We start from the raw sequence: 22,685 nt of genomic DNA, 5'->3' as shown, positions 1-22,685 counted from the left end.
CAAATGTTAGTAACTAACAAAATTAGTCAAACGACATGTGAATGTTGATGTTTGTTCTTGTTTTCTACATAGGTCAGTGTTTTTATTTATTGCTTGAAAAAGGACATTTGAAGAAAAATACACGCATTTGAACCTACCCCCCAAAAAAGAATAAAATAAAAAGAGTTGGGAGGTGTAGCTTGGTGCTCACTGAGCTTCATTATCCGTATCACAAAGAGAGGAGAAAGGAAGGGAAGGAAAGGGGAGGAAAGAGAGGCTGGGGAGCTGAGAGAGCGGGAAGAGGAAGGAACTGCCATGGGTTTTAAAAAATAACACATGGGTTTTAAAGGCAGACCAATTTCAACTATTTGCAAAACATTTTAAAAAATACAGATTTAAGAATATTTTATAGTGATCATGGACATGCAGATTAAAAATCAATGCAATACCTTCTTACATCAGTCAGGACGATTACTATTTAAGAAAAAACAAAAAGGGCAAGTTGGTGACAATGTAAAGACACTGAAACCATTGAATGTGTCTACTATTGATATACTCCTAATGAAAATGATCTACTGCTAATGAAAAATAGCATGTGAAAACTAGTATGAACGTTCCTCAAAAAATAACTGAAAGCCAAGTATAGTGGCACAGGATTACCGTGAATTGGAGACCAGCCTGGGTGACACAGTTAGTTCAAGGCCAGCCTGAACTATGTAACAAGACCCTGTCTCAAACAAATAAGCAAACAAATGAACAAAAATTGGAATTACTATATGATTCAGTAATCTCATTTTTCTGAGTATAAAAAAACTAAAAGGATTCTGAATAGATTATTAAGATTCTGTTCATTGTCGTAGTATTTGCTATAGACAATACATGGAACTACACGGGATATGAAAGTTTGTGCAAATACTACAGCATTTGATATAATGTACTTAAGGATCCATGGATTTTTGTTATCTGGAATCAATTCTGAGGCTACAGAGGGATAACCACACACACATTCAACCTTTAAAATAAAAGGGGTGTGAGATCCTTCAAATGCCACAACATTGATGAATTCATTACGCTAAATTACTGTGACACTCTTAAAAAAACAAACACTGAATGATTCCTCTGAATGAGGTATTTAAAATAATCAAATTTAATGAATCAGAGTAGAATTAGTGACTATAAGACTATTCATACAACCCTGTACCAAGTCAATAACAATGTATTATATAGTTAAAGATTTGTTATAGGATGTATCTCCTGTTAAGTATTCTCACTACAGAATTTCTGGAAGGCAAAGGGGAATAGTATGAGCATTAGTCTCATGACTTAATTAATATATATTGGTAGGAAGAGCTCGACTTTGATTTATAACACATTCCTGAAAATATGTGCATATGAAACATGCTAACAACTAACAAATGTTTTAACAATGGCTTCCTCCTCAGGAGATTTAAAACACAATGTTAGTCCCTAATGATAGTTCATCTTTTAGATATAATTTTCAACAATTTATATTTCACAGAGGCCACTTAATTTTGTTCCCTTTCTTCAGCAATGCACAAGCTCAAAGAACTGCCTGACAACATATCTGATGCGTGCATGTTTATTTTGACTAAATATTCTGGGATCTCTGCACTAGAATAATTTAATTGTAGGTTTTTGAATGTTTTATAAAAAAACACAAGCAATGTAATAATCAAATCACTGCACAATGCTGTCTCAATGCTGTTCTCAAACTGTAGCAGAGAGTGATAAGTTGAAATTCCAAAATTCAACAAAAATCAAATGTAGTATACAAAAGATAGCTGATAGAAACATGTGACAAGGCTATAAATGAATTGTTCAACGATTAAAACACACACAAAATACCAGGTTACTGAGAATGTTTTTTTAAAACCATTTCCTATGTTAGTTTGATCTTTAAAACTAAAAACTTCTGCTGGGTAACACACTTTCTCATTTATTGATAATATAATTATCTGAACTACTTATACTTTTACGTTCTGGAAGATGAGAGTAAATATAAATATAAACTCAAAAGCATTTTTAAATTTACCAAACAAAAAGAACTTTAAACTTTCAGGAAAATACAGTTTCACAGATGCATGGGGGAAAACACTTAGAAAATGCATGTCTATACACACAGACACACACTACAAAAATACTAGCCAGATATATTTAGATTTAGAAAGATTACAGGAATAATAAAACTACTATTTTGCTCAGTTCTTTAAACAAACAGAGGTTTACTGCATTAAACAGTACTCTAAAGCACAGTGCACGTTTGTAACAATTTCATACTCATGGTTTAAGTTAGATGAGCTCGGAATTATCTTTTCCATTTTTTACATGAAGGCACAAAGTTTAAAGTCTTGCTCAACCTAAATGGCACAGTCCAGGAGTGAAAATAAGTTTTTTAAAAACAGTTGAAATAAATTTGGGTGTTTTTTTTTTTTTGAGACACTGTCTCAATGTGTAGCTCAGGATAGCTTTGAATTCACCAGCCCTGACCTTGATTTGAACTTGCAGTGATCAGTCTCCCAAATGCTGGGATTACAGGGGTGTGTCACCATGCCTGGTAGCAATTAACTATCTGTGTGACCAAACACTCTCAATGATGTTCAAAAACCAGTAGCAAATAAAACAGTTCAACTAGCCAGACATGGTGAGGGATGTCTTTAAGTCCAGCACTCCAGAGACTAAGGCAGGAATATCGGTTCAGTGAATTGAAGGTCACCCTGAACTGAGTAGCAAGACTTAAAAAAAAAAAGAAATCCCCAGTGCCAAAAAATTTCTACAATATTACTACTTTTAGAAACTAGTATCCAGACCTGCCTAAACGATTAACAGCAACTCAAACTCAAACCAGATGAACAGGGCGATTACCATATAAATTTTGGCAAATTCATTAAAGTTCAAATTATTTGGGATAATAAATTCTAACTCCTATCCTAGGATTTTTATGAGGATAAAGTAAGAAATATATGCAAAGTACTAAGCACATAAATAGTATGCTGTTATTACTCAATAACTGATAACTAGTCTCATCAATTGCTTTGGAATGAAGTCTTCAAGGTGTCTGAATTCATAATTAGTAGTAATAGGAGATACTAAGTCTGTAAAGTTTAAATCAGTTATCTTTCCCTAATATCTCACAGAGTTACTACAGTGCTTCTCAAACTAAAGTATATAGTGGTTAACTATGAAATAAAAAGCTACAGGATAATTGTTAACATGATTACCTGGACTATCAATTTGTCATGGAGATCAAGAGGGATAAAGGAGGCTAAATAATTTAGCTGTTAATAACAGCTACACATCATTTTATGTTATATCAAATGTGAATATAATGTAAACTACATTACAAACACTAAATTTTTAAGGTTAAAAAAAACATTGCTTAGAGTCTAAGGACACTTGTGCCTATCTGCCTCCAATACACACTGAATTTTAAGATCATTGAGATAAACTAAATGAAAGATTCTACTTCCCTTTTCTTATTTATTTTTTGAGACAGGTTCTCACTATGCAGTCTACACTGATCTAGAGCTCTTTATGTACATATGCAGGCCTCAGCCTTGAGGTATGCTGCCTCATCTGGCCAGAAAATTCTACTTTTTCAATGCTTCTACATTACTAATGTAATTTTTTAAAATATTTTAATTTTCTTAGTCTTTTTTAAAAGCAAAAATATGTCAGTTTTGAATAATACATAATTGATGTCAGCCTGTATGTTTAATGAATGTTCTTTAACTATGTAACTAAAACCAAGTCATTAATGAATTCGACACAAACTCTAACTCACCTCTCTGACATTTAGTTTCATGTTTTACAACAAAATTACCTGCATGTTGACTCTTTCAATCACACAAGAAAGGACATGCAAAACATGCATCTTTGTGTCACATTCTGTAACTTGCTGTAATAACTGGAACAGTAGTGTGAACATAGTCTCCAAATACTGCAGGCAAAGGGAAAAAAATTCAGAAAAGAAATAATACAGAAACTATGTATGTACAGATATACATATAAGAAATAGATCACAATACTAAAGCAATAACAAATAGAAACCCAAACCCTTAGTAATATTTAAACAACTTTAAATTGGTCAAGCTAATTTTATTGTAATACAATAATCTTAATCATCCACAGAGTAACTGTTTAGAAGACTATCTAAATTGCTTATACTTTATTACTTATACTTTACTATATTACTTATACTTTATTCTGTCAAATATATTGTTAACAGTGCCTTCTTACTGGTCTTCTTCAAGTAAGCTGCTGTTCACAGATTGTTTTGTTTTGTAGGGCATATATATTAAAGCCAAAGTAATTCAAATCATGTAACTCACATAGGCAGCTATCTGAAAAAAACAGTAGTTTTGTTATTTTCTATAACCCTTACTGTATTACTTGGAAGTGTAAATTTTTGTAGCTATATACTTGTTATTGTAAAACTCAGACAATATTTATTAGAAAATAAACACCATCTCTGGCTTTGAACATGAATACTATGTTATTGCAAACTGACAAATCACAGACACATAAATAAAACAAATACAGTGTCTGCTCACTCAGATATACGGTTCATTTTTTGTTATCCTTTTGTTTTTGCGTTTGTGGATTTTGGGCTTTTTTAATTTGACTCAATTTTACACAAATTTCTAAAATCTATTTCTTTCATCCAAAAATATGTAGTGACTATTTTGTCATACAAAAAAATTCACTACTCTAGAAGTGCCTCCATCTATGACAGCCACAAGAATTACATATAAACATTTTAATCCTCTTAATACTACCACACCAACTTTACTGTCAATAAAGTTGAATCAGTAACTTGACTGGCTTGACAGCTGCCTATGGAATCAGTAAAGCAAACTTTTAAGTATGGGTGATGTGGGCCAAGATGTTGGGTACCGTATCTGTTCCCTAGCCTCATCCTCTCTGGCACTGTTTCTCTGCTCTATTCCCCAGCTCCCATGAAATGAGCAGTTTTGCAGTTTTGTTCCAATACGCTCTTCCTTCATGATGGTCTTGTCTTAGAATCAGCTAAACATGGACTAAATTCTCTGAAACCACAAGGAAGTTAATCCTTTCCTCCTTAAAAGTGTAGGTGCCAGTACTGTGTCTCAGCAATGGAAAAGCTGGTCAATACATTGCCATATTTAACAAATATTAACTATGTAAAAATACCCAGTCAGGTGCTAGGGCTGAGGCTTCTGGCATGATATTCTGATCTTTAAGTAATTTATAATCTAGTATAGAATTGAGATTTATGTACATAAGTAACACAGGGAAGAAACTAAACATTAAAAATAACAGGAACAAACAAAGCAAATTTACTAGATATTTTATAATTGTGACAAAAGAAAAATTTGGCAGTCAGCTTCAGAACAGATCAGTTAAATAAAATATGCAGAATAAAAATAACCTTTTACCAAAAAAAATTATAAATACAAGTTATATCTTCCAAAATAATCCAATGTACTCTTCAATTTTAATAAATTATGGATATACAAATACAAAATTGAGTTATAAAATAAGACAGAATTCAAAAGAAATAAGCAGAAATAGTTATAAAGCCTAGAAATGAATTTTCTTACCGGTAGAAACTGATCTGTTCTAAATTCAAAATCATCAACAGGTAAAAAAGGCAGTTAAGGCATATGAAGAGTATTATGGAGTTTATTAAGATAAAAATATATCTAAAAAAATAAAAAATTCAAGTTATACTAACTGATAATTTCACAAAATGACACAAAAACATTAATAAACTTTACAGGGTCTTTTTTTAAGTATTCAAAAGGATATTTAACTTCAGAGTTGTAGCTGTTTCAATTCGAACCTAAAAAAAAGTATATACTTTAAATTTGTAATCATACTAGAACTACTAAACATTATTAATATCTAACAAAAATTTTTATTACAAATCACTTTGTTTACTTTTTGTCAATATTAAAGTTACAAACTATAATAACAAGCAGAAATAAGAACGTAACTCTTAACTTGAAACCCGAGATAAAAAGAAAAGTATAGTTTATTTCAACCTTGCTCGGTTTTATGTAACTTGCTTACGGAAACTTTAAACCAGAAAAATGATTTGTTATGGAGTGTGCAGCAACTTGCGGGAGAGTAGAGCGTGGGTGATGCTGGAGGCAAAGGAATGGTTGAGAAGGAAGAAAACGGGTTGGAGCTGGGCAAGCTGGAAGATGTGTAAGTGAAGGGTACAAGGACAGAGGAGGAAAAAGACAAACAGCAGAAAGAAAATAAAATCTCACCCGAACCTCAAATTACAGCAAAGGATATATCTGAGATTTTCTAAATTCCAATGTTCACAAATACAGAAAGATTTATACAACTTCCTGATCTCTCAAATTGTGTTTTTTTATGGATCAGCATGTTACCTGGGTATTATATCATTACAATGTAATCTCCTTATTCTCTCAAATTTTACATCTGACCTGATCAGCTAATTTGGCACAGGCTACCATACTCACTGGTTTCCACATATATTAACATGAACTGGAGCCATAACTAAATTCTGTCTTCTACTCTGTAAACTAGTATGTCTAAAACTTTATTTCCAGGCTAACAGCTGTTACTTTCTTATCTGCTACATTTTTCATACCTGTAATAGCAATTATTATTCCCTTTTTATATATCTTTCAGGAAAAAAAGTTTTAAACATTTTATAACAGCTTCTGAGTCTAGAGATGATGACTGAGCACACTGATCAAAATGTTAACTACCACACTGTCAAATACACAGATTTCAAGTCTCTATGTTTAAATGACTTAACAAATTTGCTGATAATTTTTGCAACTTTAATCTGGCTTTCTGTAAACTTGCCAATAACTATCAGAGTGCTTGGTTGAAGTCCTAGCCTTAAGTTAGCCTAGTACCTCACCACTTTCTGCACTTTGTCCTTAGAAACAGGTAGTCTACAGACTAAAGCAGTGAATAAAGTTCTAGAACTAGAAACAAATGATACTATCTCGGGAATATAAGACAACTAAGAAAATATAAAGGTAGACATGAAAGAATACAGTAATTCACTAAGAAACAATGTTTTCATAATTAGTTTAAAAAGAGTATCTTCATTTTTTGATTTTTTCCCTATCTTTATCTTCTAATTCTTTTAATAAATATTTTTTTCTAAAACTTAATTTGATGCAAAACATAAAAGATGCTAATGTGAAAAAAACTTATCCTGTGCTTTCCTATAAGTTGGTACTACTACTACTATTACTAGTTGGTACTATTTTTTAATAAAACCAACAAGATCATTCGTTATATAATTTGATATATGTCTTCTGAAATACACTTACAAATAAGTTTCCTAAAAGCATAAAAAGTATCTTCAATGTATTCATGTCCTTTCAAGAGAGAATAATTTTAAGTTGATTTCCATACACTATAGACACCAGACATATCAATAATAATATAAGGCAGAGTGTAGGAGCATACACACTAAGGTTTCCTTGCTTCCTGATTTTAGGCTGGACTAATATTCTGCTACCACAAGATTATTTTATATTTGGGAATTATACTTAATTAACATCATGGAGTCCAGCATTCTGGGATCTTCCAAAAAGTCTGACACACAAAGCATGGTCAAACAAAAAAACAAAATCAAACAGAAAAACCCAGAGACCCATAGAAGCCGTAAGAGTAGGAAGTTAGATTTTGCTAACTTTGCCCAGATCCTAGTTGTAAATCCCATAGTACAAGTAAAGTTTCCTAAAGTCTTGCCTATGCCACTAAAGGCTTCTTATTAAAGTCCACTATGCAATGTCTCAATTTCAAATATTTACTATTTCTATGCTGACAATCAATCTGCCTATAAACATGGCCATCTGCTTGCTTCTCAGACATAATGCACCCTGAACTACAAGTCTTTCAGTTATATCAACTTATATAATGTCACATAAGTGGAAAATTATACTAATACTGTATTTTTAATGATTTAGTGTTGTTTACTGAAGGTTACACAGATAATCTATGTAAACTTTTTAAGAATTTATTTAAAATTTGTAAAAGTTTTGAAGAAATGTTTGGGGATAAAAAAGTAAATAAATAAAATTTAAAAAATAAAATTTGTAAAAGTTAAAGATATAACTGGTTTAGAAACCTTAGAGAAGCCCAGTATTAACCAAGTATTATGGTGAAAGAATTGTCTGTAAGATACAGGTGTAGCTCTTATGGTAATGTGCTTGCCTAACATGCACAAGACCCTGAGTTTGATCACTGCAAATCATCTCCGTTACCATCTGTAATCCTAGGAAAAGAAGGTTACTTTCATAATAAGATTTAGTAATTCTAGTCTGTGGAAATTACATGCTCTCAAACCTGAAACTTGCAATAAACACTACACATGCCAAATAATATGATTTAAAGGCATGGACAAAAAGGAGATTTAAAAAAAAAAAAAAACAGGTATTTTGGCCTATTGTATAGAGAGTCTAGTAGCAGTTCTCAAATTAAATATGAAGAAAGGTCATTATGCTTTAAGAGACAGTTAATAGGAAATGTGAAGAGGCTCTCAACAATAAGCATCCACACTGTGTCACCTGCAAACAACATGACTATTAAATATCACCGGGCCTTTTTTTAAACTACAAGACATTTCCAGTCTTCAAAGGCATGAAGATATACTCCCTACAAAGTGAAGGTCTGCTACATAGAATGGACTAATGGAACAAAACAATGTCCAGAAACATATCTGTATATTTATAAAAATCTGGTATTTGACAGAAATAGCTGTATAATAACTAAAAAAAAATTATAAAGTATTACATAAATCACTGTTGCATTATTTTTAAAAACAATAAAAATAAAACCTTACTTCATATCATGTTCAAGAAAACATTTAAGTAACAAATCAAGAAATCTATTTAAAAATTCCTGCTTAACAAAGGAGAAGAGAGACTGAAAGATATGGTGAGCCAACTTCATCTATACTATTTTATTTCATAAATACAATGTTTGAAATATATACAGAAAAATTATGGAGGCCTATACTAACTGGAGAAGTCACTCTTTCCAGTTACTACACTTTCCTACTCTGTCATAGCTAGTCTCTTTACAACATGATCACAAGAGACAGTTGCAGTGTGTCATTATCAAATCTATCCCAGCTCCACAACAGCACTCAACTAAGTAAACACAGATTTTAAAAGCCAGGAACAATTAAGATTTATTGCAATTGATACACTGTGTTTGTATATATATATGTATTTACATGTATATACATATTGGCCTGTGTGTACATATTCACACATATACCTACTTGTATACGTTTGCATAATGTGTGAATATACATATATTTATAAAGGAATAAGGCATCTTCCCACCTTTCATTAGGCAAAACATCTCATGGGTTTTTAAAGAGTAATATAATTTATGTATTTCAGATCTTAAATGTACCTTTAAAAAAATGACCAAAATATGCAACATCAACTTGGTGCCTTATTAAATACTGTCTTCTTAAAAATGTATCACAAAACAATAGTGACAATTAAAACAACTGCAAACAGGAAAATGAAATGTCACCACCAGAAGAGCTAAAGGAAAGGATATGAACTGAATCCAAAGCAACATTTCCTCAAAGTGTGTTCCACTGATAATAACTCATGATCATCTTGGATAGCCACAGGCAAAGGTGCACTTTTAAAGGTTCTGACTAATACCATAGTAAAAAAGCCTAGTTGAATATTTAGCCCAGAGTTTTCCACACTTAACCTTTCCATGAAACCTTTTCTCATCAACTTTGGCTTTTAAAATGTTAATCAAAATAATGTCTCCCTTTCTGTCTGTCTGTCTGTCTCTGTCTTTCTCTCGTGTTTGTAACTAACATGCTTAAAAACTTAATTTCCAAATATTCAAAATATCTCAATTATCTACACAAAGTAGATAACACTCAAGCAGAAAACCCAAAGACCAGTTACATGTGCCCTTCTAATGTACCATACTTCTACAACAAATTTATCTTTCTAAATATGTTTTTTTCTTTCAGCGAACCTTATAAGTACTATATTTTACTTTATCGTGGCATACCAAAAAATGAGAAAAGTATGGTGTGTAAAGCTTTGCTGAAAAGCAAGAAAATTCAGCACGTTGAAAGTCAAAAGGGTAGAAGGGTGTGAAACCTTAAGGAATAATTAGACAAGATGTTAGCACAAATCACTGGAAGAAAGCCCACTGATTTTTATCTAAAAGATTTGAATGTCAAGAAAAGACAATTACTGGGGTTTTTTTTAAAGTCTACATTAGAGTCAAACTGAAGGCCAACACCAAGTTGTGTTTTAAGTCTCTAATATATTCCTTCAGACATGAAGCTTTTTCTTTTCTTTTTCAGTTGAACTAGGGATTGAACTCTGTCCCTTTTCATTGAGCTACATCCCAGCCCTGTTTTAATTTCTTGAAACAGTCTATTCGTTTATATTGCTCAAGGTAGATTGAACTTTCAGTCTTATAGCCTCTGCCTCTGAGACTACTAGGATTACAGGCCGTGCTACCAATCCCAGCTCAGTATTTCATACAATTTTTAAATTTCTTAAAATTAAGACCTGGGTGAGTGATGTATATAATAAGACAAAAAACCTATAATTTTGAAGGAAAAAAAAAATTCAACGAAGATGATACTCTCAATTTTCCGTAACATAAAATCAAGATTATATGAACATCATTAAACAAAAAATTCTGAAACATTAATTCCAAAGGGTAAAAAAAATTTCCTATATAAGCCAAAGAATCAAGGATGAAACAGATTATAATGCTTTGTCAATGACAAAGTTTGCCCTAAATAAGAAAACAACGTACATTATCATACAATCTTAAAAACTGTCTTACTTTTCTTTTAGTAAAAAATTATAAATGACTTAGAACAGAAGATTTTTCAATAACTAGTACTGGAAAAGACAAATAATAATAAAAAGATGCTATCCTCAAATGAAACAGTTCACTAAGGAGTAACAACTATAGTAGTAAGCCATAACATGTAAAGAAAGATACACTTCCAGGACTCAAAATTTAGTGAAGGTTAACTTTCTAAAAACAATTAGTTTAAGAAATGTAACCACATACCACTAAATCTTGATCTTGAAGTAAGTTACAGATTGCCTCATATAGCATGGGTCTTAAGTCAGATTTGAATTTTACAGAAATCCACTGACCAATAAGCCAAATCACCCTGCGTCGCAATGGCTTATACCTAGATAGGGAAAAATCATGAGATTAAAATGCTAAATATTTTGAAAAGTCCATTCTACTTAGTATACGGCATCATTCAAATCTAAAATGTAGCAATAAATGTAATCTTAAAACATAAAAATTCAAAAGCTATTTCCAATGAACCACAGTACAAAATACTAACAATAAAGTCCTGGTCTAAGTAAATGAAATTCTTAAGCATATACACTATATCCCTGATTCTTTTGCATTGAAGAACTGTAACGCGGAAATGTACATAAAATCCAAATCCATTTCTATTCCCCAAGTAACTAAAACAATCATAATGCCCTACATCCTAAAGATAAAGATCCCAAAACTAATAAAGCTATCATATTCAATTTTCCTATTTTAGTTCTAATAATCCTATGAATATGATTTTCACAATACTGTGAAAGATCCCTCAGCTTATTCAATATAGTCACATAAATATTTTTTTAAGCTAAACATTGATATTGAAGAGATGCCCACTTATAGAATATGATTCAGATTCATAAATAATGTCATATTTAAAAGGTTGTCTAACATTTGCAGCAGCAGGTACATACATCATACATTTATGTCTGTTTTTCCTTGGCTAAAGAAAATGAATGTTCCTAGGTCTTTTCTAAAGCAAGAAGAAAAATCATAAAGCTCAAAATATTTGTGTCCAAGAATAATTACATATACAATCTTGTTAGTATAACATAAAATTTTAATGGCAAGATGATAAATATTTCTGGGGTAAATGATACAAGCTAATAAATATACTGTTAAATAGAAAAACCACAATCTTAAAGATGATCAAGTACATAAAAATATTCATCAGAACTGAAAAAAAAAAACTATTGTAAATAATTCCTGCCCTCAAAAGTTTATGACATACCTAAAGGAATTAAAAAGCACAAATAGTACCCTAGGATTTGAAAAAAGGAGAAGTAGGGTAACGGAGATAGAATTGGAATAGGCCTTTAAAATGAAAACACAATTTGAGCAGAAAAGTGCAAAAAACATCAATCCAGGACTAGGAGCTATTTAAACAAAGTCTGGGAGGCAGAAATACCAACATTTAGGAAAACTGATATTAAGGAATCTTCAATTTTAGGGCTGAGACCTTGGAGATTATTTATCATAATTGTGTCTTTTTTTAAAAAAGAGAATGAACCACAGAAAGCTCAAATTCTAAGATCACAATTACTTCCAAGCCAACATAAAATCAGAATTAGTTTGTTCCTCAAATTGTGGTACCTGAACCAGCAGTGTCATTATTCTGAGTGTGAGAGAACTGCACAATGTGATTCAAAACTGCTAAATAAGAAACCTAATTTTAATAAGATTACCTACCAGGTGATTCATAAATATTTTAAATGTTGAATATAATGTGGATTAAATATGTAATTTTAAAAAACTGGTATCTGAATGAAAATAAGTAAAAATAAATTCTTAATACTTCTCATTTATCTTAATATACTAAAAACATTTCAATGTTTCATTGATACACAGTTTTCACAGTTTAAGTTTTTAAATTTAAACTGACTAAAACTGCAAAGTCACTTCCTCAGTTGCACATTTCAAGTGATCAATAATCACACAGGGAAATAACTATACTATAATAGTAAAGTTCATAGACTTCAGAGTTGAGGGACAATTAGACCTCAAATTTGTGTCGCAGTAAAGACCTCCTTTTCATCAAATGCTTGCCAGTCCTTTGACAGCAGAATCAATTTATTTTACTCATCACTGGAGCCATAGGACATAGCAAATTCTAACTACTGAAAAAATGACTCTACTAATGACTTAAAAGTGAAAATTTAGGGGCAATGAATTTAGCTCCGTGGCTCAAGTGCTTGCCTGGTAAGCATGAGGTTATGAGTTCGACACCTGGTACCAAAAAGAAATCAAGATTTATTCTTTTCTGGGGAGATGAAAATGTGCTATGGCTGCCTCAGCTAGCTTTAAACTCACTGCCAACCTGCCTCAGTGTACAGAGCAGGTGAGATCACAGATGTTTGCCATGAAGCCAGGCTTCAAAGTTACTTTTAAAGCATCTCCAGCACTATAATTTTGTAGAGTTCTAAATGTTTATAAAATGATTTAAATATTAGTGGACTTCTACTCATTTAATAACTCAGTCAATAAATATTACTAATCTACAACTATATGTTAAGCATTCTAATAGGCACCAGATACTCAGAAATGACTTGACAAAATTGTGCCTTGGTGTGAAACCAAGGGAAAAATCCTCTTGAAATGTAAAATGACCTGTAATTTTAAAGTATGAAATAATGTATAAAAAGTATGAAAGATCTATTCTCTTCCATTCCATTATACTCATTCAGTATTAAAACTAAAATAAGCAAGTGTTGAAATATAAATAAAACGTAAGAATCAGGTAAAAATTCTATGAAATATCACATGAATCTGTACTACTAAGTTAGGTACTTCAATAAGAATCTAATGGGTATTTACATGTTTCTGCCAAAATTCTGTACATCCTTCTCTACCTTCACACCCAGAAACTTGTAAGGTATGCTCTGCGTGATCCCACGGCAGCCAGCTTTCACAGACATCACTCTGGTTAAGACACTCCTGACATTAGGCTTAAAACTGCCAATTGTTTTTTCTTTGTGCTGTTTCTTTCTAGAAGACACAGACCTCTATCTTTCCTTACCTTTGCATAAAATCGTCCTTTTTACTTCTGCAAACTATCTTACATAAATATCAAAATACTTCCTAGAAGTCATAGCTCATGTCTGAAGTAAGTTAACAAAAAGTGAACTCTTTTGTATTTATGATAAAATTCACAAATCTTACATTCTTTTTAGAGTAGACAATACTTGCTAAGTCATGCTAAGCTTCTTTAAAAACTATCAGCAAATTTAATGCCTTCATTAAAAAATTAATAAGGTTAAACAAGAATACAATAAACACAAAAATTTATACTTGCCTATTGTGAATGACTTGTAATTCCGGAAGAAGTTGGTTTTTAAACCACTGATCAAAATCAACACTATCAAACAATTCATAAGCAGCTAATCCAACAGCATTATACACTGAGAAGGAAATTTAAGGAAAAAAAAGATTTCAAATATTTTCCCTTATATAAGAAACTAAATTTACAGGCTGGGAATATAGCTCAGAGGTATAGCATGCAAGAGGCTCTGAGTTCAATCCCCAGTATCACACTAGAAAAAAAGAAAAAGAGCAAAGAAGAGAAGAGAAGAGAAGAGAAGAGAAGAGAAGAGAAGAGAAGAGAAGAGAAGAGAAGAGAAGAGACACAAGGGAGGAACAAAGGGAAGCAAGAACAGAGGCAGGAACGGGGCAGGGACAGGAGCAGGGAGTAGGGAGAAGGGTCAGGGGAGAGGGGAGAGGGAAAAAAAGAAACTAAAATTATTTTGAACAATGTGATATGTCAATTAAGGGAAATATGCAATATGTTAACCAACTAGAGAGATTACTGAAACAGACATAGAAACTTTAAGTTATTTTACTTTATATTTCTCCAAATACTCTTTTGTACTTTCAAACAAAATTAAACTCATTTTGATATTTAAATTATAAAAATAGCATCTGCTTCTAAATGGAGATACTATTTAATTATCTGGTCTCTGGATATGTTTTTCCAGCCTCACCCATTGCAACTCCTTAACTTCTACATTAAGCAAAAAAACTAACAGTTTAAACTCTATTTTGTGCTTATTCCTTTTATATTCAAATCTTCCTTTATATTGTTCATTCTTCTCGGGAAAACTCTTCCAGGCTTATACCTAACTCCTGCTTGTCATTTTATTTTCACATTACACTATACTTCTTTCAGAGGCTTTCACTAAGTACACAAAACCACCTTGTTTTTACCACCTACGTTAGCATTAACCATCCCATTCAGAGTTATAATTGTCTGTTAACTTATTGTCTTATCAGAGCTCCTATATTTATCTACTCTTGTATTTCCTCTTTCTCTCTCTGTCTCTGTCTCTCTGTCTCTGTCTCTGTCTCTGTCTCTCTCTCTCTCTCTCTCTCTCTCTCTCTCTCTCACATGCACACACACACACAAACAACATTTCTAAAATCACTTAAGGTTAACATACCAGCATCTTTGATTAACAGTGCATTCATATCTTCAACATTGGTGGGCCCTGAAAGAAAGAAAAAAGAAAGAAAGAAAGAAAGAAAGAAAGAAAGAAAGAAAGAAAGAAAGAAAGAAAAAAGAAAGAACCAAGTTATCAGTAAAAGTCAAAATAACTAATTTAAAAAATTTGAAGTTTACTTTTAACAGATATATAAAAACACAAAAATTGCACCTGTTAAAGGGGTAAGATGACATTTTGATGTATGTATGTAATGTTTAATTAGGTTAAAAAAATCTATCACAAATATTTATCACTTATGTAAAAATATTCAAAATTCTTTCTTCTAGCTTTCTAAACTTTATACTATATTACTATAATATACTGAGAGTGCCTAATATACAACAGTGCCTAAGAACATCTTATTCCTAGTTAACTATCACTTACTTCCCAATGACCAATCTTTCCCCACTAATCTCCCTCTCGCAAACACTGATCTATTAACTTCTACAAGATAAACTGTTTTATAGTCTGTGTATGAATGAGGTAATGTGGTACTTGTCTTTCAGTGTAAAACCAACATTGGGCCAGGAGTTTAGCTCAGCGGTGTAAGAGACTGCTTGGCAAACACAGGGTCATGAGTTCAACCCCCAGTACCAAAAAAATACTTACTTTTTAAAGTTTTGCTTTATAAACTGAAAAAATATATATATTTATGAAGTACAAAGTGATTATAATCTATGAATGTAAAATAATTAAATCAAGCTAATGTGTTCATCCACTTCAAATGCCTAATATTTTTTGTAATGAGAACATCTGAATTTAACTTTTTCAGCAATTTTAACATAGATAACACTCCATTAACCATACTTTTCAGAGTGTTCGATAAAACGCTTAAAAATTCCTCTAAATGGGCAGGGATTTAGCTCGGCAGTGTTAAGTGCCTGCAGGGCAAACACAAGGTCATGAGTTTGATCCCCAGCACCAAAAAAAAAAAAATTCCTGCTAACAATCTGCACCTTTTGACCATTTATCTCCCCATTCCCCAGCTTCTGAAAGTATATTTTCCTCTTTTATTGGGGACCACAAATTCACAATGGCTAATTTTGCAAATGTCCAGAAGGATAAATGGAGGCTTGAGATTATGGTTTAGCCCTTTTGAGACTTCCCATTGTCTCTTTTGGGATGGGCCATCTTCTCCCACCCACTAAGACTAAAACTACTAAGATTAAAAAAGAAAACTCCAGAGCAACAGCCTTCTTAGTATAAAATCATCCCCACCCTTTTGAGTTATCCCAGGACTATCTTTTGTTTGCTGAGTCATTGACCTCCAAGACCTCTGAATCTTCCACAGACATTAAACTTTCCCATAGCCTTGTATATGCCTAATAAATTGTGGTTGGTTTGGAATACGTTGGTCTTTGCCCCATCCTGAGGCATTGGCCTCCCAGCTCCTCATCATGTATTACTAAATTTATCTCTTTCTTATTTCATCCTTTTCCTGTACCCCTCACAGAGGAAGTTAGGGATCTTAGGCAGGTCCCAAATATGTTTCTGATGTTCGTTTTAGATTTCACATGTAAATGAAAACAAGTGGTATCTCTTTTCATGCCTGACTTAATTTAACAAAATAATCTCCAATTCCATCCATGCTGTCAGAAACGGAAGTTTCTTTCTTTTTTAAGATTTAGTAGTTTACTGTATGTTTACATGCATTTCTTTATCCACTCATCAGTTGATGGACACTTAGATTTCCATACAATCACAACATACCTTCTCAATACAGTAAAGTACAATCTATTTATCAACACCATTAGAGATCATAAATATAAAATGTAGGGCTACGGATTTAGCTCATTGGCTTAAGTGAAAGGGTTTTGGCCCAGACAGGACACTGTAGCCAGGACAGCCTCAACCGGAAGCAGGAAGCCCCTATCTCCCCCGCCCCTAGGAAGTTACCTGTAATGCCATCTTCCCGCACCTGGAAATTTACATATGGCACCAAACCTAGGACCAATGGGCTACCTGTGCATCCCTAATGCCTGTCTTAGGTTCCACCTCAAACCGAGGCTATTTACATGCCTCCACACCAAGTGTCCGCCACAGAGATCACCGGACGCCAGTGGTGGGGGTGCCGGTCATCTCTCCATGTTCTCAGAATAAAGGCCACTTTTTATTTTATACTTCTTATCTTTTGGAAATATTTTTCATCTTTTGAAAATAATCCTAGCATTAAGCACCTGCCTGGCAAGTGAGGCCACAAGTTTGATCCCCAGTACCAAAATAAATTAAAAAATAATGTAAAGTCATAAACAATATCAAAAACTCATTACAACTGAAAGAGTTCTGGCCCAGACAGGACACTGTGGCTGGTAAAGCCTCAAGTGGAACCAAGGAGCTCCATCTCCTCCACCCTTAGAAATTTACCTATGGCGCCAAAAGAATACCAATGCATTACCTGTGCATCCCTAATGCCCCCTCAGACTCCCCCCCAAACCTAAGCTACAAATATGCCTCCATTCCACTTGTTCCATGGAGAGACTGGGGGGGGGGTGCCGCGCCCCTAGGGGGGTCGGGGGTGTCTCTCCCCCATTTTCAAAATAAAGGTCATTTACATTTCATACTTCTTATCTTTTCAGCCACCGCCGGTCCCCCACAGTTCTATCAACAACATGGTTGAGAAATGTATTATAAGAAATATTCCAGAAAAATATATACTACAAATTGCTGGTTACTGCATAGTATCCTAGTTATAAAAGGACGTTTTTTTTTTTTTTTTTCTTGGCAGGGGGAGGATTGGGAATCAAACATAGGACCTCATGCTTGCCAAGCATGTGCTATAAAACAAAATTCTTTAAATAAAAAATGAACCATTCCATAGGGGCGGTGGGTGTATGCAATTCACAGAGATGTGTTAAAGGAAAAAAAATTACAACAGTACAGTAAAGAAAGAACAACAACAAAAAAAGACAGTGACTGCCACTATGAAATGTGGAAACTTTTTAGAATAAAAAGCTGCCAGTCTCTGCAATACTACAGTTGACAGAGAAACCACAAGGTACCTAGTAAGTATTTTTCTATTTAAGAGAAAAATTTCCATAAAGGTTTTATGGTTCTAAATGTGAATTCATAACCCTACTGTTTCAAAAAGCTAGAAAGTACAGTGCTACATAAGCAAACTCCTCCTGGGACAGAAAGCAAATTGAATCCAGAAAGCACTGAAAATCATTTCAGCTGACAGTAACCTATCAGAAAGTAATCTAAATAGTCTATCTTCTCCTACACTGGCTTAAACAAAAAATAAACTGATGACAGATTATGTAGAAAACATATATAATTAATATTAATTCTTTAATTTTACATTAAAAAGTAGTAATTCTACAGTGCAAAATAATCCATATGGAAAATGCGACAGTGTTCAAATTATCTTTAAAGATTAACCTTATAAAATTTGATTGATAAACTCATTTTTCCCCTGCCTTACAAATCAAGCAGAAATACTAAGCTTTTGAGAGAACAAAAACCTAAAAGATGAACTAAACTCTTACTACCAACAAAATCAGGATTCTCATTCTCTACAAGAGTCCTTACTCTACTACCTACTCAAAGCTTAACTCTTTACAGTGTGGTTCTTGTTCCAACTAATAATCTCTTCTCTCAGAAGATTCTACTACATTCTGCCTCTTATAAGCATGCAACATTTTCACAAAAGAATTCTCCTAAATACACCCTGTAACTTCTCTTTATACTTCTGGAATACTTCCTTAACTATTTTGATAAGGTCTTTTACCTCTTCCTAGCCGACACATAAAATCCAAGGTCTATCTTTGAATTTATCTCTCCCAAAGTTACATACATCCAAAATCATATCCCCATATCCATCCACTATTAATGAGGTACTCAGTTCTTGCCATTAAAACTCAAAAGTTCAAGGAAAATTTGGTTACTTTTCCTTCCAACAATTACTGACTACACCAAGCACTGGAAAAAGAATGAACAAAACAGATGTGACCAGTACCGCTGGTACTTACAGTCCAGCAAAAAAGACAGAGAACATATGACCAATATTAACTAATAGTAAATAATTACTTATTTACAAACTGCAAAAATCAATTATCTAAAACGTACCTTTTCATACTCTTTTAAATCCATCATCCTCTTTCATTCTCACTGCCACCATTCTAAGTGAAGCTAACACAATATTTTAACTTTTATTAATCACTCCCCACACAATGAACCAGAAAGGTGATTTTCCCAAATAACAGGACATCCATTTTTCTAATGTTGCTATTGTATTTAGCATGGAAAAATCTAACTATTAAATCCAAATGGTAACTCAAGGCCTATTTCCAATGTCACTCTTTCAGGAAAAAAACATTCAGTCTTCCTCAAATTCACACACATCACACGACTTAAGAAGCACTGTACATGCTAGGCATGCAAACTATTTGAATATTAATTAAATGGCTTAACAAAAATATCTCAAAATATAACTTACCTTGAAGAGTTTGCATCATTTCTAGAAGTACAGGAGTAAGAGTCTGATTATATTCATGGAATATATCTATAAATAATACTTCAGTGCAAGGCTGGAGGGGGGAGAAACAAACTTCTAATAAAAACATATTACACTGATTAATTTTATAGTAAAACAAAGAACTCTCATTCTTAGAATCCTAAAATTCTATAAATATTTCCAACTTTTAATTTAAAGAAAGATTACTATTTTTGAAACTAATACAATGGAAAACACAAATCAAGTTATAATTTAATTCATAACAAAAAAACCACATTTCATTATTTAAAATGCTTGGCATTATGCATTCAAAATAATTTTTAATCATACTTTTAAAGTAAGTATTCTATAGCAACATTCATTGGTAGGTCCATACTACAAATGACTTTCAGGATTTAATGGTAAAAATTATGTGTTTTTAGCAATGATACAATAAGGAACCACAGCAATTCATAAATTCAATTCATCATATCAAGTGATATTACATTCAGCAAACATTAAACCACAACAGTGACAGGCTTTGGTAAAAAAAAGACTGATTTTGATTCTTAAAAGTACAGTACTGAATCACTAGATGATCCGTAATACAAAGGAATTACAATTAAACATTGTGTTTGAAAAGAAATCTTTTCTATGTATACTGAAATGATACATCAGATAGTTCATTCAAAAAGGTTGGAGGGAAGATTTGAAACTAGACTATGCAGTGACTACCGATAAACTCAGTTTTTAATAAGGGCTCATCTACTTTCTACTATGTTTGACCTTAAAAGAAAGTTTTAAAAAATTAAAGTACTAAATTTCTTTAAAAGTGTTAAAGTTTCATTTCTGTACTTTAAAACTGTAGCCTATGTATGTAAAAATATTAATATACATTTTTAAAAACTATTAAGTTTTGTGAATTATGTAAAAACAGGAATTATCAAGAAGAACAATGTGATAAACACATCTGATAAATCTCCCTAAAGGGAAAACTTTTGCTGTATCAATAAATGTGTCCCTAAAGCATCCTATAACTAAAAGCAATGGGATGGTCTGAGAATCACACTAGGTGGTAATAGAAATAATGTATCAAAAAGATAGTTTACTAAAGGAACACTTAAGAGGAAGAAAAATCATTCCAACCAAAAAAAAATGACAGTATTCACTTCCAAACATTTTCCATTTGTACAATGCCTATTATTTCCCAAGCAACCTGACTAAAAAACTGAACAAAAATTCAGTTTTGCAAACATGTTAAGAAAAAAAAAAAAAAAATTCAGCCGAAAATTCAAAATTTAAACTAGACATGATAATATAGGCCTGTAATCCCAGCACTTGGGAAGCTGAAACAGGAAGGTCACCAGGAGATAGAGGCCTACCTGGACTGCATAGTAAGACCATGTCAAAAACATAAAAATTCAAAAAAATTTAAAATTTAATGAAGTATTTTCAAGTTTAGTTTCCTGAAATTATAAACAATTGTCTATTTGACTAAACGTTTGGAATTTTCAGTCAGTGTCATTAAGAATTTTTGAAAATTTTTGAAAAGCCTAGCTTTCCCATATCAATTCTTCTTCCAATTAATACTTACTCTCAAACTATATTTCCAAGAATCTCCTCCTGTTTCTTCCACTGCTGCAATTAAAAATATGACAAATGATGCTCACCAGATACACAATAATAGTATTTATAAAATCCCACTTTGGAAAACAAAGATTTGAACAACATTTCTATGACAGTTTAACAAATGGTTTTAAACATACTACTAAATGCAAATTCTTACGAATACAAGCCTATGCAGATTTCCTTAATATAAACTACAGATTATATCTGTGTATCAATCACCTATCAAGTGTTTATTAAATCCATAAGCATTCTTGCTCTCATTAAAAATTCTTTATGGAAGAAAGCTCAAAATACATGTCTTGGACTTGAGATTTATCTCCGTGGCATAAGCACTTGCCTGGCAAGCACGAAGTCATGAGTTTGATTCCCAGTACCATTTTTTAAAAAAATGTCTTTTCCAGAGTATCTAATATCACTTGATAAAACATTGTAATTCCTAGAATCATTTCAACAGTAATCATACTTCTCAGGTTAAAATAAATATTCACACGTCCCATAAATTTCTTAAATGTATTTAAATTTTACTTTTTACCTTTCTTATTTTTAGAATTTTAAACATTCATTATATTTTTTAAACTCAACTCATTTAAATAATGACTGAAAAAACTAAAAGGTCTATTTTTGGGACAAAATTTTGCCCATCATATTTGAACAAATCATTTATTTATTCTCTGCTTCTCACTTTGTTCTGATAGGTACAAAGTGAGGCTAAGTTAATTTTGAAAATCAAAATTTCCAGAAAAGTGCCATCCTAAAATACATTATTATACCTATCACTCAAATTGGTAAGTGTTTATGGAAGGAGAAAAGCCACACTAAAACAGAAAAATTAATTCTTACTAAACCCTTCTGGATCTTCTTCCCACATCGTCAACTCTTCTTCAGTTAATAAGAAATAATGAGAAACTAATCTTCTACATATCTCCGTCAAAGTGGGATACGTAAAAAAGGCCATCTTAATTTTATGGGCTTCAAGAGTTTCAGGACTGCTATCTAGAAAAATAAAATTCCAAGTTAATTGCACAGCTGAAAAATTCTACCTAAATTGGATTATACAACTTAAATTTAAAAATAAACTCCCAGAGGAACATATACTTATTCATGTCTAAATGTTTGTTTTTATTGCAAGTAAATTTACATATACTATTTATTATACACCTACTGCCAGGTTCGGTGGCACATGCCTGTGATCCCAGCACTAGAGAGGCTAAGGAAGGAGGATCACTGCAAGTTTGCGGCCAGCTTGGGCTACAAAATGAGTTTAAAGCTGACCTGAATGGCTTGCCTCAAAAAACACTTACATTAGTAAA

At 32.4% G+C, this 22,685-nt stretch overlaps 1 protein-coding gene across 3 annotated transcripts in view; it reads right to left on the bottom strand.

Moving 5' to 3' along the window:
• The window catches only part of Ipo11 (importin 11), a 231,452-nt gene that overhangs the window by 145,123 nt on the left and 63,644 nt on the right, over nt 1-22,685 (bottom strand). For all 3 annotated transcript variants that reach the window (XM_063258231.1, XM_063258230.1, XM_063258228.1), the window contains 9 exons: nt 22,216-22,368; nt 21,341-21,384; nt 19,750-19,840; nt 15,273-15,320; nt 14,132-14,237; nt 11,062-11,188; nt 5,788-5,821; nt 5,580-5,620; nt 3,821-3,937 (listed from right to left, as the gene is read on the bottom strand). In XM_063258231.1, coding sequence (XP_063114301.1) covers nt 3,821-3,937; nt 5,580-5,620; nt 5,788-5,821; nt 11,062-11,188; nt 14,132-14,237; nt 15,273-15,320; nt 19,750-19,840; nt 21,341-21,384; nt 22,216-22,368 — 761 coding nt within the window. The remainder of the gene's footprint in view (nt 1-3,820; nt 3,938-5,579; nt 5,621-5,787; nt 5,822-11,061; nt 11,189-14,131; nt 14,238-15,272; nt 15,321-19,749; nt 19,841-21,340; nt 21,385-22,215; nt 22,369-22,685) is intronic.

Source organism: Cavia porcellus, unplaced genomic scaffold, assembly GCF_034190915.1.
Source record: "Cavia porcellus strain 051 isolate PalLab524CR breed Dunkin Hartley unplaced genomic scaffold, mCavPor4.1 scaffold_11, whole genome shotgun sequence".
In the NCBI taxonomy this organism is placed as follows: domain Eukaryota; kingdom Metazoa; phylum Chordata; class Mammalia; order Rodentia; family Caviidae; genus Cavia; species Cavia porcellus.
The sequence above is the reverse complement of the archived record's forward strand: the minus strand, read 5'-3'. Positions and strand labels throughout refer to the sequence as shown.